At 36.3% G+C, this 26,785-nt stretch overlaps 3 protein-coding genes, 1 long non-coding RNA gene and 1 other non-coding gene across 6 annotated transcripts in view; 3 read left to right on the top strand and 2 right to left on the bottom strand.

The window, feature by feature from the left end:
- The window catches only part of LOC140696852 (uncharacterized), a 167,631-nt gene that overhangs the window by 1,860 nt on the left and 138,986 nt on the right, over positions 1-26,785 (top strand). For both annotated transcript variants that reach the window (XR_012073428.1, XR_012073427.1), the window contains exon 2: positions 12,678-12,755. This is a non-coding gene — a long non-coding RNA (uncharacterized lncRNA). The remainder of the gene's footprint in view (positions 1-12,677; positions 12,756-26,785) is intronic.
- Positions 4,112-5,056, top strand: LOC102528599 (olfactory receptor 11H6-like). The gene has a single exon (XM_006218154.3). The coding sequence runs from the start codon at positions 4,112-4,114 to the stop codon at positions 5,054-5,056; it is 945 nt and encodes a 314-aa protein (XP_006218216.2).
- Positions 14,214-15,170, bottom strand: LOC102538979 (olfactory receptor 11H7). The gene has a single exon (XM_006218120.4). It carries the CDS (start codon positions 15,156-15,158, stop codon positions 14,214-14,216), a length of 945 nt encoding a protein of 314 aa, XP_006218182.2. The 5' UTR covers positions 15,159-15,170.
- On the top strand, positions 15,561-15,634 carry TRNAP-AGG (transfer RNA proline (anticodon AGG)). The gene has a single exon. It is a non-coding gene; the product is annotated as a tRNA-Pro (tRNA).
- On the bottom strand, positions 20,743-21,735 carry LOC102528340 (olfactory receptor 11H6). The gene has a single exon (XM_015251050.2). It carries the CDS (start codon positions 21,733-21,735, stop codon positions 20,743-20,745), a length of 993 nt encoding a protein of 330 aa, XP_015106536.2.

Here is a 26,785-nt window from a genome sequence, read left to right as displayed (position 1 = left end):
AGGATATACAGTGGGGAAGGATATTCTCTTCAATGAATGATGTTGAAAAAAGCTGGATAGCCACATACAATAGAATGAAACTGGGTCACTATCTTATACTATAAACAAAAATTAACTCAAAATTGATTAAAGACTTGAATGTAAGACCTGAAACCATAAAACTAGTAGAAGAAAACATAGGCAGTAGGCCTCTTGACATCAGTTTTTCTAATAATTTTTGGATATGATACCAAGAGCAAAGACAATAAAAGCTCAAAATAAAAAGCTTCAGCCCAGTGAAGGACCATCAACAAAATGAAAAGGCAACCTACTGAAATGGAGAAAATATTTGCAAATGATATATCTGATAAGGGATTAATAATCCAAAATATATAAAGATCCATATAACTCAATAGCAAAAAAAAATTCTGTTAGAAACAGGTAGAAGATCTAAATAGACATTTTCCCAAAGAATACATACAGACAGCCAACAGGTACATGAAAAGATGCTCAACATCACTAATCATCAGGGAAATCCAAATCATAACCACAATGAGATATCACCTCACACCTGTTAGAATGGCAATTAAAAAAAGACAAGAAATAACAAGCGTTGGGAAGGGATGTAGGGAAAAGAGAACCCTTTGCACTGTTGGGAATATAAATTGGTGCAGCCACCATGGAAAACAGTATAGAATTCCTCCAAAAATTAAAAATGGCACTACTGTGTGATCCAGCAATTCCACTTCTGGGAATGTATACAAAGGAAATGAAAACATTAATTAGAAAAGATGTATGCACTCCCATGTCATTGCAGCATTATTTACAATAGCCAATTTATGGAAACAATGTAAGAGTTTATCAGTATATGAATGGATACAGAAAATTTTTTTATATTTATATATACACACACGTATGTATATAAAATGGAATATTACTGAGCCATTAAAAATGAAATCTTGCCATTTGTAACAACACGGATGGACCTTAAGCGTATTATGCTGAGTAAAATAAGTAATACATAGAAAGACAAATACCGTATGACCTCATTTATATGTGGAATCTAAAAACAAAATAATCCCCTCCCCACAAACCAAGCTCATAGATACAAAGAACAGATTGGTAGTTGCCAGAGGTGGGGGATGGGGGGTGAGCTAGGCAAAGGGGATCAAAAGGCACAAACTTCCAGTTTAGAAATAAGTCCTTGGGGGTGTAATACACAGCACGGTATAGTTAGGAATATTGTATTGCATGTTTGAAAGTTTCTAAGAGAATAGATCTTAAAATTTCTTATCACAAGAAAAAGATTTTGTATATATGGTGACGGATGTTAAATAGACTTATTATGGTGATCATTTTGCAATATATACAACTATTGAGCCATTATAATATACACTTAAAACTAATATACTATTATGTGCCAATTATACATCAATAAAAAAAAACAAAGGGGCTCAAAAGTTTGAGTCATTTCTTTCAGCAATGCTTTACCTAAAAGAAGATAGAAAGTATCAACAATCATGCCAACTTTTAAGGATACCTGCTGAGCACAGTTTGAAATACTCTAAAGGGCTAGATGGGGAGGTATCTTCTAGAAATTTGGCATTTCACACTTGCATCGTGATCTCTGCTACTGGGACTTGTTCACCATGAAATGGTATTTACTTATCACTATCATGCTAGAAGCACAGAGCTGATCCAGGAGAGAAACCTTTTTTAAAAAAAAAAAAAAGAAAAAGAAAAAGAGAAAAAGAGAATAACCCTTTTCAAGCCGCTGAATGAGTCAATAGAAAAGAGAACAAGAACTCGGATGACGTAACTCTGATATTGACAAATTAGAGAGTCCAAACTTGCAGACAGATGCAAAAAATGAATAAAATGGATAGAAAGGAATAAGAAGATAAACAAAAACCTTGTGTTCCAGCTAAGGAGTTGCTGTAGTGTTTGCACCATCATGAGAGTAACCTATCTATAGGGCAAAATAAACATCTGCTGTAAAAATAGCATGAGATGATTGTTCACCACTGGAAAAACTGGTCCCAAAGGCCAATTAATGGGCTCCAAAGGGAAGAGAACATTTGGGATACAGCTGATAATCTTTCCTCATAAATTCCCACTTCTAGAATTCATAGGAAGCTATAACTGTCAGAAGAAATAAGACATAGGTTTCAGAACAACATAGATAAATCTCTGTTGTGCAGCAAATATGCCAGTTTCTGTCCAAACCAGTATCAGTATCCAGCAAGGCTAACCACTTCTCTGGGCTGTTGACTGCTGAGGATGCCATGCCCTCCATCTTGCCTGCCTTTTGCTGCAGTGAAAATAGATTACGAGGCAGAACCACCAGTTCTATGTGAGGAGACAGGTTCAGAAGAGGTACAAGTATAGGACAGCTCTTAAGTATGCTTTTTAGCTCTGCCTTCTTTTGTGTGACTATAAAAGCACTAACACCTCAAGTATATAAATTAATGTAAGGAGATTCATCCTTACAACGAAGATGGCTGGGAACCAGAGAAGTAAGAGAGACGAGTATGAGGTAAGAGCCTCAATAGTATATAAATTCTGTCGTTATTAACCAGGAGCTGTACCCAGTAAGAACCAGGTCTTTGGGGGAGTGAAGATGTTACTGAAGTGACATCTGGAAATAACTGATAAAACAGCTCTGAGGAGCAGGGCAGAAAGAACTTAAACTCTCCCTATTTTTACCTGTATTTGATGATGATCATCTGCTGACTCTGCAGAAGAGAGAGCACTGTGATGTCTGAGCACTGCAGATTGGTGAGTTCACTCCCACATGGTTTACAAAGCCATTGGAATCCTCAGACATATTAGTCGCCAAATATTTCTCGCTATTTTCACTCTTTCCTCAGGGTTTCTTTGGCTTCTGGGTTACTCTCAATTTCTGCTACAGAGGAATTATTTACAGCTTTGCTGTGCCATATATGATCTCTTCACATACTGTAGAGGAGCCTGGAAGTGAGGTGTGATACGAAAAATTCTGAATTTGTCTTATCCCTTGTGTCACTAATTGCAATCATCAAGATTATCCTTCAAGCTGTGACATTATGTGATCTGGAAATTAATACATTTTACAACTAATATACGAATACATACTCTTAACTAGAATACTTCTATTACAAGTATCTGGGTCTGTATTCTGTACTTACATCTTACTGAATAAATATCATCACTCAGTCATGTCACTTTGGGTCTTTCAGGCCCAAATGATGACTGACCCTCACTAATGGAAGGGATCCAGAAAAAAAATTAATTAAGATCAAACTACTGATGACATTGTAAGCATTTGTGATGTTCTGAATCTGTCCCTAAACCAGGATAGAGGCCTTTCTGAGAATCCTGACACCTCAAGGCAAAACCCTCAAAAATCCTTAAGTAATATATAGATACACTGCTCACTTTAAAAAAATTGTAAATAGAGTTTTAAGTTAGATCAAAGTTTTAAGGGACTATTTTAATTCAATAGGTAGAAGATAAGACCAAATTGAAAGTCATTTTGTTGGTGTCTGGATGTTCAAACTTTTCTTGAATTAACCAACTTTGATGAACACTGAAGAAAGGATAGTACATTTGACATTTTTCATTTCGATTATCAGACCACATTAAGATGTCAGCACTTATTGTTCCAACACTGATCCAGAATAAAAGTGAAGTGCATAAAGATTTCAGTGTGTTGTTTACCTTTTCCACCTCTCTTCTTCTGTTGCCTAACATTTGTGTCTCTAATTCCAAAGATCCAAGTAATTGAAATTCTGTGTCCAATATTAAGGATCTTTTATATCTCATTCTGTAGATACTAATATATGGTTATCATACCTATTTACATTTGCACGTACTGTCATTAACCTCCAAACTGCTTGTTGCATAAGATCCTGTCTTTATCTGTGAGAAAATTCTGAAAGAGGAATGAGAAAGTCCAAGATTCAAAGTCTGATCATCTCTAGCACTCTCAAAGTTTGACAGTCTTCAGCAGTATAGTTAGATTATTAGTTATTTAATAGAATACTAAGATCTGAGGGACTTAGAGGTCTCTTAAGAGTGAATATTCCTGAAGATTAAAGAATAAAGTCATCTTTGTCATTGTCATTCTTTTCTCTCCACCCCTTAGGAAGCCATGAATGTGTCAGGAGTCAAGACTGTGACTGAATTCATACTCCTGAATTTTCCCTGCTCCAGAGAAGTTCAGGTCCTTCTCTTCATGCTGTTCTTTGTGTCCTATATCCTCACATTGATGGGGAATGGGGCCATTGTGTGTGCAGTGAAGCTTGATAACAGGCTTCACACGCCCATGTACACTCTGCTGGCCAACTTCTCATTCTTGGAGATCTGTTACATCAACACAACTGTTCCCAATATGTTAAGAAATTTCCTATCTGAGGCCAAAACCATCTCTTTCACTGCCTGCTTCCTCCAGTTCTACTTCTTCTTCTCCATGGGCACCACTGAGACCTTCTTACTGCCCCTCATGGCTTTTGATCGGTATTTGGCCATCTGCCGACCTCTCCACTATCCTACTATCATGAGCAGCCATCTCTGCATGAACTTGGTGGCCCTCTGCTGGGTAATAGCCTTCCTCTGCTATCCAGTCCCTATTTATTTTATCACACAACTCCCCTTTTGTGGCCCCAATACCATTGACCACTTTGTCTGTGACCCTGGTCCTTTACTGGCCCTGTCCTGCATCCCTACCCCTGGAATTGAGCTTTCCTGTTCTATATTGAGCTCTCTTATAATCTTCATCACCCTCTTCTTCATCCTTTGGTCCTACACCCTGGTTCTCAGAGCAGTGCTGAGTGTCCCTTCAGCGGCTGGCAAGCGTAAGGCCTTCTCCACCTGTGGTTCCCACTTGGTTGTTGTGTCTCTGTTCTATGGAACCCTCATGGTAATGTACATCAGACCAACCTCTGGAAATCCAGCTGGGATACAAAAGATTATAACTTTGTTCTATTCATCAGTGACCCCACTTGTAAACCCTCTGATTTATAGTCTCCGGAACAAGGACATGAAGGCTGCCTTGAAAAAAATTCAGATCTGCACAAAAATTAGTCAGAGGGAGTGAATGGATAAAGATCAGAATTATTATTTTTGTTCATTTCTATTTCCCATTTAAAAGTAGGTCTTTATTCATTTGCACCTAGAGATACAGACTCGAATTGATCTATTACTGCCTAGCCAATAATGAACAGTAGTACACTGAATTAAACCAGTCTTTGCTTCAAATCAGGATTTGGTAGATAGTAACTAGAATCAAATGTCCTGGATGTCTGGACTTTAGACTCTTCTCTTAACCTGATCTCTAATAAGCACTTGCCCTTTTATCAGTGATCACATTCCTGGTCTCTGACCTCATGCTTTTCGACCTCTATTAAGTCCATCCATTCTTACAGTTGGTTTCTCTGGCCTAAAGATCTTTGCCCTACTTCTGCAGAAGAGAAGAGTATTCACACCTTTCAGATAAATGGAAATTAGTGCCAATAAGTAAAAATCAAACCCCAAATTTTAGTTAATTGACATACAAAAGAATAATGATCTAAAGCACTCCCAAATCTCCCAAATCTGTTTCATAATTACTTGAAGAGCTTTTTAAAAGAGTAGATTCCTTTAAAAGAGGCTTTTCTTCAAATCTCTTAAATCAAAATGTTTAAAATGTACCCTGGAAATCCTTGTTTTAATGTTACGCAAGTAATTCTGGTACACCTAGACCATCACTAGTTCACAGACTAATCTTATAGTGTCACTATTTTAAATAAGTATGTGACTGAGGAACAAAAATCTTTGATTAGTTGGGAAATGTGAAAGAAGTTAGAATGAGTACTATAGGTAACTCAAACACTCGTAACAGTAGAAGTTTTTTTCCTGCCTCTGTTTTCAAATCCTCCATTTATAAAATAAGAGATAGACTACATTCTTCCTACCTTTTTTAAAATCTGTGCAAGATAATTAAGATACCTGGAAATGGGCTTACATTTAAAAAGAAGATAGGTATATAGCAGCAATACAATTTGGGTTAGTTTCACATTAAGGAAGGTTGAATTGAGCACACAGCCCAAGAGAGGTAAAGAAGACAGAGAGCAAAAGCCAGTGATTTTAGCATACTGAAGTGAAGACAGCTGCCGTGGAATCTGATGACAGCTCGAGGTGATTTGGCCCAACTATTTGGTCAAAAAATATATTACTCAGTTGGCATCTGGGGTTGATACATTTCATTCATTTATTGAGTAAACATTTATTTACCTCTTTGATATACACTGGGTTTGTATCAATACAGAAGATCGAGTTTCTGCCTTTGTGAAACTACATTCTAGTGAGAGAGACAGATAATAAGCAGTTAAACCCATAAATCTGTAATTTCAGAAATCGTAAGTAATATACAAAGAATAAAGGAGAGTATGGATATAGAAATTGTTGGGGTAGGATAGGGCATAGTTTAGATTGGATGGTCAGAGAATGTGTTTGTGAGGAGGTGATATTTCAAGTAAGGGAATAAGGCATGCAAAGATATAGGGGAATTAAGTTCCACATAAGTGCATGTTTAATTGTGGGATTTTCAAATTAATAAAGATTAATTTTGGCCAGAAGAAAATGGTGTATGAGGCTGGAGAGGTAGGCATTATCAAATCATCTAGAATCTTCTGGGTCACAATAACGAGTGTTTTATGTGAACTCTGGGGAAGCCTGCACAATACTAAAACCTAAGGGTAAAGCATAATAAAAATGCTACCTTAATAAAAATTCCATGTTAATAAAATCCCACCTTACCCATAGTTCTGAGCAATTCTCAATTTGGAACTACGTATTTACTAACATGTTTAATTAAAAATGTCTTCACTGTATTCCTCCTTGTTTTATTAAGGATTTGATGTATCTAACAAAAAATGTACCAAAAAAAAGAAGAGAAATATGAATTAAAAAAGAAAAAAAATAGAATGAAGCTTTGTGGATCATAAGATTTTATGCTGGTAGAAAGTCAAATCCCCAAGTATGTTGTCAATGCAATTTAAAACAGAGTGAGGAATGGAGAACTATCTGTTATATGACTTTTGTTATCTGTAAAAAGAAAACAAATGGGTTCTTCAGGGGAAGCTTAATTACTGGCTCCTAGGTCTAAAATAATTTCATTCATTGGGATTCATATTAGAGACACTGTCTTAAGACAGAGTGAACAGTGGTCTCCCAAGTAATGTTTTATATATATGTTTATAGCTGGTTCAATAGAGTTGCTTTTTATAACATTCCTCAATGAAATACTAAAGCGTTATGTAGAAGTATAACTCAATAGAAGGAATTCTTCCCAGATCTAAGAATTGTGGTCCAAGTATGAGCTTTCTAATGATCTTCCTTAACCCAAAAGTCTGACCTAGACTTTCATAATTTACTAAGTCTTATTTCAGGAATAGAATTTAGAGTTAATTGCATGTTCACTGAAGTCAAAGATTAATAACCCTTAAATTTGGCTACCAAAGTTTCTTTCTGTCATGTAGAAATATACTTTAGAGGACTATTCACAAGATTGAAAGGAATTGTTGATATTATATATTTGCCTTAAGAAGTGTATTACATTTCTTTCTCCACTGAAAGTAATTTTCCTGTACAGGGCTCCCACAGCTGCTTGCTCATGAAAAGTTAGGAGTTGAAGGAAAGGGTGACCTAAAACTGAAAAAGAAGTGGGACATTCGGGAATGGTTAATCTTGACATGATTGAAAGTTGAGGGCAAAATTTTCTCAGAACTGGGTTGTTTGAAACTTGACATTAGTTTTCCCATTTAAACCCTGTTAGATAATGTAGTTAAATGCCCAAGTTGTCTCATAAATATCTAGACAATACACTATATACCTGCACATATTCTAACCAACATCTATTCCTGATAAAAGTTCTTAGCATACTGGGATAGACAGAAATTTCTTCAATCTCTAAAAAGCATTTTCAAAAACCTATAGCTAACATTATATTAATGGTCAAAGTGGATGCGTGTCTCCTAAACTCAGAAACAAGACAATAATGTCTGTTCTCACCACTTCTATTCGACATTGTGCTTAAAGTGTTAGTGCAATCAAAGAAAAGAAATATAGGGTATCTAGAGTGATAGAAAGTAGATTATCTTTCACTGGATATGAAATGATCATCTATGTATAAAATTTAATGAAATCTACAGAAAGGCTACTAGAATTAGTAAGTGACAGTTAATAAATGTAAACTTCAATTAAACATACTTGGGCAACCAGAAGAGTTTTCTTGCCCTGCCATGATAGCAGAGCCCAACAACAAGAGGAAAAACTCCTCTTCTTTCCTGGCAAGGACTCAGCCAATGAAAAGACATGGACTTTTTGTTTTCTATAGCCCTCCCAATTTCCCCTTTCCCTTTGTAAAAGCTTTTTTTTTCCTTCCTCATGTATGGATTTGCATGTGGCGCATCATGGTTGCAGACACTGAACTGCCATTCTAGGCTAATCTTGTATAAGCGCCCCCTCCTTTTTTTTTTGCTGGAGAAATATCTGATAGTCTATTTGTTTCAGGTAAACATGAGTTTTTGCAAGATTTCAAGATTGAAGAAATATACAAAAATCTCCTGTATTCTATATACAAGTAGCAATAACAATCAGAACTTGATGTTAAAATTCCATTTACAATGCTTCAAAATATTAAATAGAGATAAACCTGAAAAGGTGTGAAAGAACTATACAATGAAAATAAAAAACATAGCTGTAAGAAATTAAAGATGTAAACAAGTGTAAAAATGTAGCTTGTTCATGGGTTGGAAATTCAGTATTGTTAAGCTGTCAATTCTTCTAAATGTCTACAGATTCTTTGTAATCCCAGTCAAGTTTTCAAAGGGCTTTTTTTTTTTTTGGTAGAAATTGGCAAACTAATTTTAAAATCCATATGGAAATACAAAGAAATTAGACTAGAAAAAACAAAGTTGGAGGAGTAACATTGCTTGATTTTTAGACTTATTATAAAGCTACAGTTATCAAACAAATGTGGCATGAGCATTAAGTTAAACAAATAGACCACTGAACAAAATATAGAATCCAGAAACAGACACCTATATGTGAAAAACTGGTTTTCAACAAAAGGTGCAAAAGCAATTGAGTGCAGAAAGGAACACCTTGATAAATGGTCCTGGAATAGTTGGATATCCATGTCCAAAAATACTGAACATCAGTATTTCAACAACCTCACAAAATTTACCAAAATTAACTCAAAACGGGTCATAGTCCTAAGAATAAAACATCTAGAAGAAAGCATAGGGTAATATAAAACAGGTAAACAACAAGGACCTACTATACAGCATAAGGAACTATATTCAATTTCTGTAATAAAATATAATGAAAAAATGTATTTATGCATGTATGTTTTTATGTATAACTGAATTACTTTGCTGTACACCTGAAACTAACATTGTAAATTGACTACACTTTAATAAAAAATGAAAGAAAATGAAACAAAACAAACCTACCCCACTGAAGAAAACATAGGGTAAAATCCTTGTGACCCTGTCTTAGGCAGAGATTTTTAAAATACAACACTAAAAGCATGATTCATAAAATTACAATATAACAAACTGGAGTCCATGAAAATGAAAAATATCTAGTCTTTGAAAAACACTATTAAGATAAAAGACAAGCCACAGACTGGGGAAAAATATTGGCACGGCATATATCTATCCAAAGACTTGCAATAGAATGTATAAATAACACTCAAAAATCAGTAAGAAAGCCAAATGACCCATTAAAAATGCAAAAAAGATATGAATAGACATTGAACAGAACATATACAGATATCAGATAAGCAAGTGAAAACATATTCAACATCATTAGTCATTAGGGAAAATACAAATTAAAACCATAATGAGCTACCACTGTATACATACCAGAATGACTAAAATTAAAAAGACTGACCATACAAGTGTTGGTTATGATATAAAGGAATTGGAACTCTCGCAGACTGTTTGCATGTAAAAATGGCACAGCACTTTGGAAAACAATTTGACAGTTTATTCAAAGGTTAAGCATAAATGTACTATTTGATAAAGCCATTCATTCCTCACTATTTACTGAAAAAAAATGGATATGTCAAACGAAGTCTTCCAACAACGAACAAATGTTCGTAGCAGTTTACTTATAACAGTCAATAACTGGAAACAACTCAATGTTCGTCAACAGGTGAATGGAGAAATTCCTCTTTGAGTTGAGTCCGTTTGGGGACCTATTAGCTTCATGTGCCTGGATGATTTCTCCCAGGTGGGAAGTTTTTCAGCTATTGTTTCTTTAAAGTAACTTCCTATTCTTTTCTTTCTCTCGCCTCTCCTGGGATTCCCATAATGTGCAAGTTGTTTTACTTTATGGTATCCCATCATTCATATAGGCTTTTTCATTCTTTTTCCTTTGTCCTCTTCTGACTGGATAATTTCAAATGACATGTCTTTGCATTCACAGTTGCTTTCTTCTGCTTGATCAAGTTTGTTGCTCTCTATTGCATTTTTAATTTTATTCATTGTATTCTCCAGCTGCAGAATTTTGGGTGTTCTTCTTTGTGATTTCTATCTCTCTTGTTCTTCTCATCTTGTTGATGTAAAATTTCTCTTTATTGACATTCTCTATTAGGGACTGTTCCCAGGAATATGTGGAAGCTCTTCAGAGTCCTTTTTCTCCAAGTAACTCACTCCCTCACTTTTCCTCCTAGAATTTCTGGTGTGTCTATTGTTTGTGTCAGTTGATATTCTTAGCCCTAGGTGACAGTGGCTGGTTCCTTTGCCTTAAAGGAATATCCTCCATGTAGATGTTTCTCTCTCTCTTTTTTTTAATGAAGGTACTGGGGATTGAACCCAGGAACTCAAGCATGCTATGCACTCACTTTACCACTGAGCTACACCCTCTCCCATGTTGTTTCTCTGTTCTGAGAGAGTTCTGAGTTAGGTGAAATAAAGGCAAGCCCTCTGTTGTAGTCTTTCAGGGAGCCCCTAGACAGATCAAAACAAACAGGAAACTTTAGAGGATGAGGTTCATTCTGTTTTCTCAGGAACTAAGACCCCATTCTAGGAATATGGACTGTTGTCTTTCAAGTGCTGCTAAGCTGAGGAGGCGGGGATGTGGCATAGGTAAGCTAACATGCCACAAAGCTCTCCTGCCATGTTTTATTTGTCCTCTTTTTGATTATGCATTCATTTGCTTGCTATAAATCTTTGACTATTTTCCTGAATTTTAGTCAAGTTGATTCTGACAATTTTGTCTGTATTTTCAATGTTTCTGTGTAGGAATGTGTCTTTGGAGTTTCCCACTCCATCATTTTTATTTAGAGATATATAAGTGGTAAAACTGAAGGAAAGCAAGGGAATTAATAACACAAAATTCCCCCTTTCCCTTTGCTGCATAGAGAGACTGATGTTGGGAATAGGCTCACAAGAGGCTTCTAAAATGATAATATTCCATGTTCTTACTTGGATAAAGAAGAGTACAGGCATTTCTAAATATCATATTCTTTAATCTTTCATATAAATTACATAGACTTTTATGTATGTTTGACATATTTTGATTTTAACATTTAAAATATGTAACAGTTTTTATATATTTATGTTTGACATAGTTTTAAAAAAGGATTTTTGATAGATTTATTAATAAGACCCTAGAATTGTTTTTTTTTTTTTAATAGCTTGAACCTACGTGAGAACAAAACACTTTAAAACATATATGTCTAGCAACAGGGGAAGAATTAAATAAGTTATGGTTTATTCACAAATGGGACAATATTAAACTATGAAAAAGAATGCGGCATATCTATTTGTATTCATTTGAATAGGAGGTTATGAAATTTTAAGACAATAAAAAATAGCTGTGAAATAGTTTGTGTAATATAATCAGTTTAAAGAAATTAAAACCATTATATGTGTATGCATTTGCATGTTTCTATATGTATGAAAACTGACCTGTACTAAACTTGTTATTTGTGGGAAATGGGATTGTGAAGAGGGTGGGTGGAAACCTTTATCCTTAACTTTACACTTTAATGTATTGTTTGAAAAATTTATGACAAGCATATGTTATTTTGTAATAAAACACATATCAAAACATAGTTTTTAAACCATATAAGTTTTTAAATACTAAAAGTGTAAATAATCCATGGTTTTGTGACTAAAATATATTCAATTTTAGTGAAGACTGATTAAAGAACTAGCTCACTCCCAGTTCTAAAAACAATTCCTTTCATGACCTGCTTACTATGAGTTAGTCAGTTAACATGCTGATGTCAGGGATGAAAAAATAAGATACAAGATACTGTCCCTGTCCTCAAAGGGCTTATAGTCTAGCTTAAGAGACACAGACACATAGTAGACTCACCTCAAAGAGTCAATAAGTACAATGATGGAATATGACCTGGTGTGTTCTAGGTGCATTATGGAGGGAATCATAGTCCAGTCTGGGGATATTAGAAGGATTTTTCTGGTGGGAGTGATATGTGAGTTAAATCTTAACCAAAGAATAGGTGTTCTTAGTGAAGTGATGACAGATGTGCTATTGAGTTTTGTCCAAAATATTTTCTGTTCCTCTTTCAGCTAATGAATTCAGCTGAATTATTAAAATATTAGTGCTCAATTAAGGTGCAACTTTGATGAATATATCAAGCTTGTCTTTAGTAGCTTTCGAAGCATATTTTCTGATTCCTTTTCCCACCTTTTTTTTAGGTCCTTCTATCCACCCTGAAGCATGGTGCTCTCCAGTTGTTCAAGGGGACTTTTAAAGAGATAACTTCTGGTCTTCAGGTGAGGGTTTTCTTTCTTTCTTAGGCTACCACAACGTTTAAATACACATACTTGTAACTATTTAACGGGATGATTTGGACTTGGTAGGGTATAAGCACAAAGGAACTTTATTTTTTCTCACCATGCCTATTTCAAACATTTCTGATGTTCTATTTGTCTCCACCTGTGGATAGTATCTTGGGCCAATGTGATAGCTTTTCTGATTGCTTTCAGTATTAATACATGGTTTCCTTATCCAGGTATTGGAAATTCTAATATAATCTAAAACTTAAATTTTAATTTTTTATCCAAATTAAAACATCCCTCAAGATGTTCTGACTCAGGCTTGATCTACATCTTTTCCCCTGCCCTTTCAGTCCTCCTCTTCCACATTTCTATACTGCTCGTGGTTACTTTAGGTTTGAAGAGGACAGCCTTTTCCTTGACTGGTGGTGTTGCTGTACAGACTTGACAAAAGTTTGTATGCTGATTTTCCTCTCATGGAGTTTTTTTTCTTTTTTGTGGGGAGGGGAGCACCCTAAAATGCAGTTCTCTGATGTGGGCAATGCTTCACTGGCTGGCTGCTTATAACTTCTTTCATCTCTGGATTCTGGTGACCCACCTCATGTAGACTAACTTTTAGGGCTGCTTTACTTTTCGAAGTTGTACTTTTGGGTGGACTCTCCTTCAAGATGGCCCAGATTTGTTATCTTCTATGAGCTCTAACTAGGGCAAGTGTGGTATTTTGTATTTGTTTTATTATGCTCCTATTATAGCCCATTTCGTTCTCCTTTTCTCTCAGAGCCAAGTTCTACAATATTTATATATTTTTTCCAGGTATGAACCAGGGACAGTCCAGGTGTCTCTTAAACTCCAGAGAACAAGGGCAAGTCCTTTGAGTGGTTCTCTTGATGTAATCTTCATTTTCCTAATGAAGGTTGCATGCTGACAACTTACCAAAGATATTCTTACTAATGTTTTCAAACAAAGTTTTAGCCTCCCTTTTGTATACTGTTGATAGGGATGTTGAACTAAGAATTGTGACACTGGCTTAATAATCTCTTAGTGTATCCATCATTGATGTGTGGGGTTTCTGCCAAAAATTCAAGACAAGGCATTTTATGGGTTATGTGGCTTTTAAGCAAAGTGTTAGGCAGCCAGGTAGGCAAATAACAATTTGATTCATATCTCTTAAAGTTGTGTAGACAGAGATTGTACATTGAAAAAGTCAAAATCTTTCTGGAAGCAAATTTTAAGATTTTTTAAGAGTTGTTTTTACCATGTGTCAGGTAGAGGTCTCTTCCCATGGAAATACATTTATGAAACTGAAAACACATAAAAATATAATCAAATACATGATGAATTCTGCTTTGCACAAAAGGACTATGATGGTTATGAATAAAGCTAAATCAATTTGGATTGAAAGAAGAGGATTATTCTTCTTGCAGAAAGAGAGTCATCAGGTTTCACAAAACCTTTTCATGAGGCTTGAATAATTCTCATTCCACAAAGAATCTGATGGAGGGCAATTTTCATGTCCCTGTTGCGTAGGCTGTAGATGAGGGGGTTTAATACTGGTGTCACTACCGAGTATGTCAGTGTGATGATCTTATGCATAGCAACTGAGTTGCCAGATGTGGGGCTCACATACATCACCATAATGGTTCCATAGAACAGAGACACCACAACTAAGTGCAATCCGCAGGTAGAGAAAGCCTTCTGCCTCCCAGCTGAAGAAGGAACCTTAAGCACAGCTCTGAGCACCAGGGTATAGGACCCAAGGATGTACAAAACGGTGAGAATGATGATAAGAGAGCTCACAGAATGGAATACATGCTCTATGATGGGTGAGGAGGCACAGGACAATGCCATCAAAGGGTCCACATCACACAGGAAGTGATCAATGATGTTGGAACCACAAAAGGGTAGTTGAGAAATGAAGAAAATAGGAATTGAATGCCCAAGGAAACCAGTGAGCCAACAAAGAGACACTAGAATGGCGCAGAACTGCCCAGTCATGATGGAGGGATAGTGCAGTGGATGACAGATGGCCAGGTAGCGATCGTAAGCCATGACACAGAGGAAGAAGCATTCAGTTGTGCCCAGGGAAAAGAAGAAGTAGAATTGAATGAAGCAACCAGAGAAGGATATGGTCTTGGTTTTGGAAAGAAAATTGACCAGCATATTGGGGACTGTGCAGGTCACATACCAGATCTCTAGAAAAGAGAAGCTGGCTAGGAACATGTACATAGGAGTATGGAGTCGGTGGTCCCACCTCACAGCACAAATGATGGCCATATTCCCAGTCAGAGTCAAGATGTAGACCAACAGAATCACTGAGAAAAAGATGATCTGCATTTTCCAGGGACCAGGAAAGCCCAACAAGACAAACTGTGTTACAGTAGATATCCCTGAGTTATTCATGGTCCCCAGACTGTGGAGAGAAGACAGATAGATAATGACAAGTCACTTTGCTGCTGCGGCATTTTGAACTTTTCTTAGGACAGGGAATTTGATGCAGGCAAATATATTGAATATTCTAAAACAAGTCTTGAATAAATCCTGGCTTTTCTGAATGAGCCATTTGGCCCTGATTTCTTTGTAAATGTAGGATTCTAGGCTGCTTGAACTGTCTTTGCCAGTGGACAAAATCAGTTAAACTTCATCTTCTTTTGGTATAAAGAAATCTTGAAATAGAGGCAAAAATGGCTTGTCTTATGTCTAATTTTTTTTCCAGTAAAAGCATATGTGGTAATTCATGCTATTCACTTCAAAATGGGAGAACACATATGCTACCATTTTAAAATAAATTTAGATTTGGGGGCAGGAGGGTATAGCTTAAGTGGTAGAGTGTATGCTTAGGATGCATAAGTTCCTGGGTTCAATCCCCAGTACCTCCTCTAAAAATAAGTAAGTAAATAAACCAAATACCACCCCCACAAAAGAAACATGTTATGATGCCCAAAAGGACAAAGAGTCAAGAGAAGCAATGGCTTTGTGCAAGGAGAACATTACTGGGGACTTGAAAAAAACAGGTTTAAATCTGACACTTTCTACAGATTCAAGTGATTTGAGCTTTGACATTATTTCAGATTCATTCTCTACCTCTCTTTTTCTTGAGCTATTTTCATTAGATTTCTATCATTTTTTCCCCCATGATACCAGACAAAAAAGGATATTCAGATAATAAATTATTTATATATCTTGCTATTTCCTATTTCAAGACGTTGATTTTGCACCACATCTCATTTACAATTTGGTATTTAATCCTTTTTTTAAAATTTTTATTCTTTTTGCAGGGGAGATAATTTTGTTTGTTTGTTTATTTAATTAGAGGTACTGGTGATTGAACCTACAACCTCATGTATGCTAAGCATGTACTCTACCATTGAGCTATACCCTCCCCTCTAATCCTTTGTTTTTAGTAATGAAAATTACTATTATTCAACCCATAATGATTAATTTCACATGGTAGTTTATCATGCTTCTTATACATTTAAAGTATCTGTCATTAAAGATGAATATAACATACGAGATGTATTGGAGAAAACAAGTAAAGTAACCAAGAGATTTTCTTCTGAAGTTTTCCTTACTGCTGCCACAAGTTTCCCTTAAAATTCACTATTTGAAGATTTTACTTTAGTTTATTTAAACAATAGCCCCCAATTTTCAAAACAACTGAAAACAAGGGAATCAAAGACATTTCAAAAAATTATTTCCCCATATTGCAAAATTTGTCCTTATTCCCTCTAGAACACCATCACCAAAGATGTCTTTTTAAGAATCAAATACAATTCAGAGAAAAGAACACAGTGATAGCTTTAATATAATGGAATCTCTAGTCATTTTTAAACAAGATACTTTTAACTTTTTTTGACTGATAACAGAAAATTTTAGTTAAAAAAGAATTTTGCTAAAGTGGAGTCTATAGAATATTTATAGTACTCACTGAATATAATCAAATAGAAAAAAATTCATTCTGTTCAGCGAGGTTATATTAAATAAGATAAATATGTTTATGGTGATACAGATATTACAAGCTCACTAAATTAGTAATGTATAAAATGAACTATGAACCTACACATTTAGAAGCAAACATAACCTTCCTATTGAGCTGGTTATGTCAAAGCAGGTTGTAGTCTTGTGGACAAGAAACCAAGAAGAGAAGGAAACTGAAAGATGAAGACAAATTCTTTTTAATTTTTTAAACTGGGATGATTATGAAGAGCTAAACTAACTTGCTTTGATGGTCATTTTGGTGAGGCATCTGAGAAAATGATTCCCTTCTATGAGAAGTCAGCACTTTCCAAGCAAGAGCCCTCTCTTCTCAACAAGACAAGAGAGCAGTGATGCAGAGTAGCCACTTACTACTGGAATAGCAGCAACAGTGACTTGAATTCACAGTCTCAGAGTCACAGACTTTGACCTAAAATCAAAATGCACAAGACTTGGCTCCAAGCACTCTTTTTGACATTGAAATAAAATTTAAGAAAACTCACAAAAAAAACATGAGTCAACTGTAGTGAAACCATTGTAAATGAACTTCACAGATAATTCCCAACATAATTGTAAGAAGCAGTTCTTAATATATTCATCATTAAATGCTATGTGAATCTTAGTCCTCATATACATTTGATTTTACTATTACAAAATGTTTAATGCCTCTTTTCCTGAGGTTGCAGATGAGTAATAGGATGGACAAAGAGGCGGAGTTGAAAGAGGATACCAAAAAACATCCCAAAACCAAAAACGCCTCTATTTTCTCTTGCTTTTAGCCCCGGTGGATGGAACTAGTTTCATACTGTTTTGTTCAAAATATCTATAAAAGTCATACCATTCCTGGTGGCCCAGCTACTTCCTTTGAAGGGGAAGACCTGTGGATGACTTTGGCACCATTTGTGCACTTATTTTGGAGAGTGTCAGTTCCATGGTGATCTAAATTCTCTGAGAAATTTTTTTAAGGGGGTGGTTCTTGAATTGTAAGAGAAACCAATATTCATTGATAATCTCTTGAGCACACTGAATGTACAAGTGTATAGGTGAATGGGCTCACCTGTGGTGTGTAATAGCAGCAGTGCCCAGCAGAGAAGACGTCTCCTACATAGCATGAAGCTTTCCTAGATCATCCTGGGGAGAGTCCATAAATCTCCACTGGGTTTGATGTGGAAGCCCTGTGTGAGAGCTTCATGCATAGCTTATTTCACTTCCCTTGTGCCATTAGATTCTATTGGTCTGTTTCCTACAGAGTGTGTTGTAACTGTGCTGGTCTTAATTTATACATCATTTTAGCCACTGTTGAGAATTCTCAGGTATCTCTTTCTTACATGTGATCCTGTAACTTTCCATGCTTTCCCTAGGGACCTTCCTGTTTCTTGCCTGGTTGTTTCATTAAGATTTCTGATAGGCTGGTGCATAGGGATTATTAGAAATAATGTGTTACATTGACTCTGGAGGGAACCTATAGTCTCCTTAAGCTTGTTTCTCAAACAGGGTATGTGATTTTTGTGCCATGGGATACGTAAAGCCCCTAATTAAATGTCTTCTAAGAAAGGGACAATTTTACTCAGAGGAGATAATTTTGTATTGCACCAAATATATGTGTACTATGGAGCAGAAAGTGTATTTTTTATTAAAAATTTTTTAAGTTGAAGCATAGTTAATTTACAATGTTGTGTTAGTTTCTGGTGTATAGCATAGTGATTTAATTATACATATATGTATATTCTTTTTCATTTTAGGCTATTACAAGATATTGAATATAGTTCCCTGTGTATATAGTGAGACCTTGTTGTTTATCTATTTTATATATAATAGTTCGTATCTGCTAATCCCAAACTCCTAATTCATCCCTTACTCTTCCCTTTTTCCTTTGGTAACCATAAACTTGTTTTCTGTGTCTGTGAGTCTGTTTCTGTTTTGTAAATAAGTTCATTTGTATTTTTTTTCAGATCCCACATGTAAGTGATATCATATGATATTTGTCTTTCTCTTTTGGCTTACTTCCCATAGTATAATATTTTCAATTTGTTGCAAATGGCATTATTTCATTCTTTTTTATGGCTAGGTAGTATTCCATTGTATATATTACCACATCTTTTTTATCCAGTCATCTATGGATGCACATTTAAGTTGCTTCCATGTCTTGGCTATTGTAAATAGTGCTGCTGTGAACTTTGGGGTGCATGTATCTTTTCTAATTTGAGTTTTCTTTGGATATATGCCCAGGAGTGGGATTGCTGGATCATATGATAACTCTATTTTTATTTTTTCAAGGACTCTCCATACTGTTTTTCCATAGTGGCTGCACCAAATTACATTTCCACCAACAGTGTAGGAGGGTTCCCTTTTCTCCATATCCTCTCCAGCATTTATTGTTTGTGGACTTTTTAATGATGGCCATTCTGACCAGTGTGAGGTGATACCTCATTGTAGTTTTGATTTACATTTCTCTGGCAATTAATGATAATCAGCATCTTTTCATGTGCCTATTGGCCATCTGTATGTCTTCTTTGGCGAAATGTCTATTTAGGTCTTCTGCCCGTTTTTGGATTGGGTTGCTTGTTTTTTAATTGTTGTTGTTGTTATTGAGTTGTATGAACTTTTTGTATATTTTGGAAATTAAGCCCTTGTTAGTTGCATTGTTTGCAAATATTTTTTCCCAGTCCATAGGTTGTCTTTTTGTTTTGTTTATGGTTTCCTTTGCTGTGCAAAAGCTTATAAGCTTGATTAGGTCCCATTTGTTTATCTTTGCTTTTATTTCTATTGCCTTGGGAGACTGACCTAGGAAAACATTGCTACGATTTATGTCAGAGAATGTTTTGCCTATTTTCTCTTCTAGGAGGTTTATGGTGTCCTATCTTATAATTAAGTCTTTAAGCCATTTTGCGTTTATTTTTGTGTATGGTGTGAGGGAGTGTTCTAAAGAAAGTATGATTTTTAAGATGAAACTTTGGATTTTAAAGAAATGTTATCTCCAAATGCCCCATGTCTTCTGACCACTGTTCCCAAATATGGCTTGGTGGTAGAAAGGTTTGAGAAACACTGTACTAGAGTATCTCATCACCTAGCACCAGCAGAACTATCTTTCTGGCACACTTAAGTTCATTCATTCCCAGTGTGGCCATAGCTAAAGGGGTGTACTCTCCTTTTAAGTTGATTGGTCTCTTAGCTGATGATTTTCCTGCCTCAGCATAGGGTTTGGGCACCAAAATGGAATTTGTTCTTGGTATAATTTTCTCTGACTACTTTTCTACCTGAGATTTTGCCTTACAGTCTCCTGAGGGGCATAAAAATATGCTTAGGGCATTGTTATTCCATATTGCAGGTGGTAGTGGAGGTGTTACAATTGATTTGGGAGGAAGCACTATGGGTAAGGATGCACAATTGGTAGAAAAGGTATTGAAGGTAAAATAAGGAGATTGATCATTGTGAAATACAGGGCCAAAGAGTATCAGTAAGGGAGAGAACTGAACGGAGCAGTCTATTGAGCTAGTGCTTTGAATGGCAGAAAGAAGAGTTTATACTTTATCTGTAAGTGATAGAGGTGTGACGCATACTCTGTTTTTGGTATGAAACACAGTCTCAAACAATGGAAAAATGTCAGTTACTCTGTGTGTGTATGTGTGTATGTGTGTGTCTGGTGGTCCCTTTACCCACTGTCTTTAGGAATATTTATTTTTTGAATTTAGAGGATCACACCTTTTCTTGAAAGGTTCCAGGTACACATGCTTTTGATTCCTTCATGAGATAAGATTAAACCAGCAAAGATACATCACACACAAATATATTTAACAACACCATATAATTACTCAGTGAAGTCGTCATGTTGAAAATGTTTTACTGAGCATTTATTATTGATGAGATGAACTTGAACAGCAGAGGAACTATGAAAAATAAGTCTCTCCCTTACTTAAGTGTGAGCCAGGACACGGCTTCTTGAAGCAATTCTCTATTGTTTTAAGCAGTTAAGGTCACAAATGACAAATTCTGCTTCTCTTTCAAAGATGTCTCAATTTTGATTAATTCTTAACCCCAGGACTGTTTTTAGGGCATCTTTCATGTCTTTGTTTCGGAGACTATAGATAAGGGAATTTAAGAGTGGGGTCACTGCTGAATATATCAAAGTGATGATTTTCTGCATTCCTGCTGGGTTCCCTGATGTTGGGCTCACATACATCACCATGAGGGTTCCATAGAATAGAAACACCACCATTAGGTGGGACCCACATGTGGAGAAAGCTTTAGTTCTACCAGCACGAGAGGGAAAACGAACCACAGCTCTGAGTACCAGCGTATAAGATCCCAAAATGGAAAGGAAGGGCCCAAAGATAATCATTGAGTTGAAGGTGTAACAGATAAGCTCAGTGGAAGGAGCAGGGATGCAGGCCAGTGCGAACAGTGGGCCTGGGTCACACACAAAGTGGTCAATGATGTTGGGTCCACAGAAAGGAAGTTGAGAGATAAGGACAATGGGCACTGGATAGCAGAGAAATCCACTTATCCAACAAACACAGATCAGGATCACACAGAACTTTCCAGTCATAATGGAGGGGTAATGTAGTGGGCGACAGATGGCTAGATACCGATCATAGGCCATAACTGATAAGAAGAAACACTCTGTTGTACCAAGTGAAAAGAAGAAATAGAATTGGAGGAAGCAGCCTGTGAAGGAGATGGTCTTGGTATCAGAGAGGATGTTGACCAGCATATTTGGGACAGTGGAGGAAATGTACCAGATCTCTAGGAAGGCAAAGTTTCCCAAGAAGATGTACATGGGCGTGTGAAGCCGCCTGTCCCATTTCACTGCACAGACAATAGCCCCGTTCCCCAGTAGCGTCAGGAGATAGACCACCAGGATTAGAAAGAAGAAGAAGGTCTGCATCTCCCTTTGACCAGGGAAGCCCAGGAGGACAAACTCAGTCACAAAGTGCATTGTTGTGTTCTGGAATCCCAAAGCTGTTAGAGAAACAGAAGTATCAGTGCAGTGAATAATAATGAACATCTATAGGTTTTGCTAACAAATGGCTAGAAAATGTACAAAATATTTGTATATACATTATCTCATTTGGTCCTCCTAATGACACTTTGAGCTGTAGGGAGGGGTGCTTTATCCTTATTTTACAGATAAGAAAACTGAATTTCAGAGACATTTAAGGGGTTCACTTGAATGTGCAAAGCCAGTAACTCCTAGATACACTGGCCTACTTGGAGATTGGTTTGAAACAAACTCTAGTTCATTTCAAATATTCATATAACCCTGAGTCTCAGTAATGTTTCATCTTTCATGTTTAAATCATTACCACCTGGATATCTTACATACAAGTTAATCTTTTTACACTTTTTTTTACTTTGAAATAAAATTGAGTATAAATCTAAAGAAAATAGCTGTAGAAGTTCAATTAAAAGGCAGACAAGAGTGGAAATGTGAGATGTGGGTCTTGAGCACGCTTGCTTTTGCTGCTCTCAGGGAGGTGCTACAGAACCCTCTGGATTCTGTAAAATGGCTTCAAAATCATCTATCCAGCTTTCTCTAGGTCACACTCTATGTGGCATCAGAATTTGCTGAATAATTCAGCCCATCCCCCTCTTGAGGAGCTCTGGTTCTCTCAAAGCACTTCCTTATGTTGAGGAAAATCTATTTCCTTTATTACTTCTACACATTGATCCTGGGACTCTCATTAGTTGAAGCTATATAGGATAAGTCTAATTCCTCTTGCATTATAGTGATGGTGGGGGCTTAACTGATGGCAGATATTATGTCCCCTATACATGGTTTCTTTTTGAGGCCACCATTTTCCTGGGTTGTTTTCCCCTAAGCGTCACTGTTTCACATCATGGCTGGACTCTTGAGGTAAGGTGCATCTAGGTATGTCAATTTTTCTAGTCTATAAAACCATGTGTCTTCATTATTGTGAGGAATTAAGTCCAAAACACTATAACTTGTCCATTCATCATCTTGCTTTTACCTAAATTAAATAATGATTAGAGAGTTTGCCTTAGGATGTGCTGATACCAAAAAGATCTTTCTCATATTAGCTGATTTAGGAGTTGAGACAGGACTATAAATTTGGATGTTTTTGCTAACAACCTTCCTAAGACTATATTTCCAGGCTTATTTCTGTGTTTCCTGGTTAAAGTTCAAGATATTTGACTGGGTAAGCCACCATCAATATTTTAAGTTTAGTAACATGTTAACTATAAAAGTAGGATAATTGACTGTAGTTTTTATTAATGTCATTGTTAAGATACTTACAAAATTTCATCCTTTTGCAGTTTATACAATCTTCAGAGTGCAAGAGGCTTGCCTCTCAGTGTTTGATCAAACCTGGAGCAAACCCAGAGGATAAATGTTTTATTGACAAGGTGTATATTGGTATTGATTAACAATATTTTTAGAATGAGAAGGACTGCCTCTAATAAACATGATTTTTATGAAAATTTAAATTTTGTCCAAATGATTTAGTTCAATGGAATCTAAATATAATGACCATATGTATCAGAATTTCTAGAGTTTTAATTTCAAATATACTTTCCATAGCTATACATATATTTGCCAGATCACATGCTATCATTTTTGGCTGGAAAAATATAATTGCTGGGCTTGTAATAAAAAAAAAGTTGAATGTTGAATTTAAGTTGTAGCACATTATTGATTTCCTTATTCATTTAGGCATTTAACAAATGTTTATTCACCACTTGTTATATTTCTAGCAGTGTGCTAAGTTCTAGGGTACAATGATAAACATGTAAAATAAAACTCCCCCCCTTTTGGACTTTATGGTTTATAGAAGCAATCAAGACTGCCACTTACATCTGTACAGTCATTTCTGTATGTGACTGGGGCTTCCTTCAACTGTATGTTTTACAGCATGCCCAACTATATGTTGTGGGCCTGAAAAAAATATTTATTCCAGTTAGGAATAATTTAGATAAATCCATGTAGTGAAGGTAGTAGCATGATAAAAAACTTTATTTGACAATGAGATATTTTGGCCTTTCAAGACGGTAGGCAGAGGCATGCGCTATGAGACGTGGATTGATTTATTATACTCACATGCCAGAAAGCTGTTGGCAGAAAGAAGAGAAATATAATTCCAATTCATGGTTTTTGATCTGGAACTAGATCTCATGAGTGTTAACTCCCACCTGGTCATTTTACTTCAAAATGTCCAAGACCTTTAGACATTTGTGCTGCAGTGAAATTTTAGTTATCTGTGGAATACAGGATCAGAGAAAAATGGATACATGAACTTTACAGATAATTTGAGATCTCTGCATCCATTTCTACTGCCTCCACTTCCAAGTATATCTATTATATACTCAAATGATGAATTTAAATCCACCTCTTTCATCTTTCTGTTCACCTCAAATGATACAACAAATGAGCAGTTAGAAAGAAGAAGAGGAACACGGAACCTGGGCAGGTGTCTCTGTATGAACTTATAAGGAAGCCAGACCCTCCTCTATACCCACTTGCTTAGGATTTAACCACTTGCTCAGGGAAGAGCACTTTAAACATTACAATTGCAAGGGTTCTTCTTTCTTTAAATATTTATATTTTAAGGTTAATTTGTAGATTAACCAAAGGACAAGAAAGTCTGCTAGCCTACTTCTTTCTCAGTTTCTACTTGCCATTTTTCACTTGCCAACAACGTTGGAAAAATACAGACAACCTGCTTTAACTGCTCTTACTGAAGGACATTTGTCAACCAGACCTTCACTGACCAATGTTAGAAACAAAGTGGTACAAGACTCAGGCTGTATGTTAACTGGGGGAGATTTAATGCTCCCTCCAAAATATCCAAGACATTTGAGCTCTATTTTCCCTAAGTGAGTTGTGTAGTGGGAATTCTGGGATAGCAGAGTGAGCCCTTAATGTGAATATTTCACCCGACACTCCTCAGGAGTGTGTGGGACAAGAGAACTGCAGGCCATAACACATTATTCCTACAAAGAACCAAGGAACAAAGAGTTAACAGATTTAGAGAAGAACAGCACACTCTTAGTATCTGACAGCAGTGGGTGTACAGGGGCAGTGATGCACTGATGCAGGCAGACTTTCCTTGCATACCTGATGATGTTTCTGTCTCCAGGAGGAGGATGTGAGAGCAGCTCTAACCACAGAACTGTCCTCAGTACCCAAAGTAAAAGCTCATTCATGGATGGAGAGAAGCGTTTGCGGCTCCAGAGACTTGTATCCTTCAGTATTCTGAACCAAATGAAATTTATTTTTCATGTCAGTGATTATTAAGAGTTTACAAGTCTCTCCTGAGTGGGATCCATAGTTCCCCAGTGTGCTCTATTGGGAGGCTCCTAGTTCCCTGAGCATGTATCTCTGTGCATGCATCGAATCCCTCTGTATTTATTTCTATTTCCCCCAGTGGTTTAACTAGTGAGACAGAGGTTTGGATAAATATCCAGGAGTATCTACGAAAATTTTCTTCTTTGTGGTGATATCCTTCCTCTAAAGAACTGATCTGAGTTGGGGAAGGGAGATGGAGAGTGGGACAGGTTAATGGGAGAGGAGAGAAAAAAGGAGAGAAAGAGAAAGAATATGTGTGTGCATGTAAGGGGTGTGTGTGTGTGAGATCTTTTCTCCAAAAAGTACATGTGCTTCATTCTTGGAGCCTAACCTATAAAGACTTAAATTAAAAAAATTCTCTGTCTATACATAGTTACTTAATTTTGTTACATTCAACATAAGATAAAGAATCTCTTTTTAAATTTTTAAGTGTAACTTGTACACATTTGTTTGAAAAAATTGAGTTTTCTGTAAAAGTGGATTTGTAATGTTGACTGACATTATGCAATATTACAGAAAATCAAAGTTTAGCACTATAAATGGCTGAGAGGTGGGAAGTATGAATTCTTTCACTGATATTGGGAGAAGGAGAACAAATAAGATGAGACAGAGAACCTGAGTGGGAGATGAATTCCATCATAGCAAGAGCTCAAGTAGAGAACACTACTGAGTTCAGGGGTGAGGCTATATAAGGACAGAGCAGCTTCTAAAAAATGTAGTCCTTGTATCAGCAGTATTAACATCACTTGAGAACTTGTTAAAATGCAAGTTCTTAGGCACCCCCCCCGACCTAGTGAGTCAGAAACTCTCAGTGTGGGGCCCAGAAATCTGTTTTTAACAAACTTCTATGTGTTTCTATTGCATACTGAAGTTTGACAGCCACTGTGTAGATCATTAAAGTCTGGGTTAAGTATGGGTATGTTTGAAGTAGCTTCTGAGTTTGGCAGGGATTTCAGTAGGATCAGGAGTTAGCTGAGCATGATTTGGAGAGAGGGTTAAGAATGATATTTGTAGGGATAATAGGCACTTGAAGCTGAGCTTTGGGTGATGTTGTACCTAGAAAAGCAAGATTAGATTCAAGTGTCTGGGAGGCTTTTGAAAGAGACCTAGGATAGGCAGAGAAATAATGGAGAAGATTATTCAGGCATCATGTGAAAGGGAGTGACCCGGGATTAAAAAGAGGGCACTGGGTGGGAACAGAATTGAACCTAAAGAGAAGGTGGTGGGGAAATAGAAAACTAGGACCCAGAATCTAGCCAGAGTGGTTTTACTTATTAGCTGTAAGGGCTTGGTAAGTTCATTTCTTCAAATTTTAGCTACATACTCACCTTCCTTGTGTTCCCCACAGTAAGGCTGATATGAGAATGAAATAATAGATATAAAAATAATTTGTAAATGTGTGTATAATAATAATATGACTAAGTGTGATTCAAGAGCCTCAGAAGTAGATTCCTAACTCCATTATCTCTCAAGATTGTCATGAAAACACTACTCCAGAAATTAGAATTTCCTTTCTTAGTCTAGGAGGACTTTCCATTCCTCTTGGGCAAACCAGTACCCTGACTTTTCCCCCTCCCCAAATATTTATCCCCAAGAACCGGTTACAGATACTTATTCCTTTAAAAAGAAGTAAAAAATTTTATTTGACAAGTAGAATAAGAGTTTTTAAATGCCCATACCTCTGTTTAGACTATTGTCAATGAAATAACTATGGGGATGACCCTTTTAAAATGTAAGTGGGATTATGTTA

This window comes from Vicugna pacos, chromosome 6, assembly GCF_048564905.1.
Source record: "Vicugna pacos chromosome 6, VicPac4, whole genome shotgun sequence".
Lineage (NCBI taxonomy): Eukaryota > Metazoa > Chordata > Mammalia > Artiodactyla > Camelidae > Vicugna > Vicugna pacos.
This window is presented reverse-complemented; position numbering and strand designations above follow the sequence as displayed.

Bases quoted from the DNA above. Each gene is read 5' to 3' on its own strand.
- LOC102528599 (XM_006218154.3), top strand. From the start codon at position 4,112: ATGAATGTGTCAGGAGTCAAGACTGTGACTGAATTCATACTCCTGAAT.
- LOC102538979 (XM_006218120.4), bottom strand. From the start codon at position 15,158: ATGAATAACTCAGGGATATCTACTGTAACACAGTTTGTCTTGTTGGGC.
- LOC102528340 (XM_015251050.2), bottom strand. From the start codon at position 21,735: ATGTTCATTATTATTCACTGCACTGATACTTCTGTTTCTCTAACAGCT.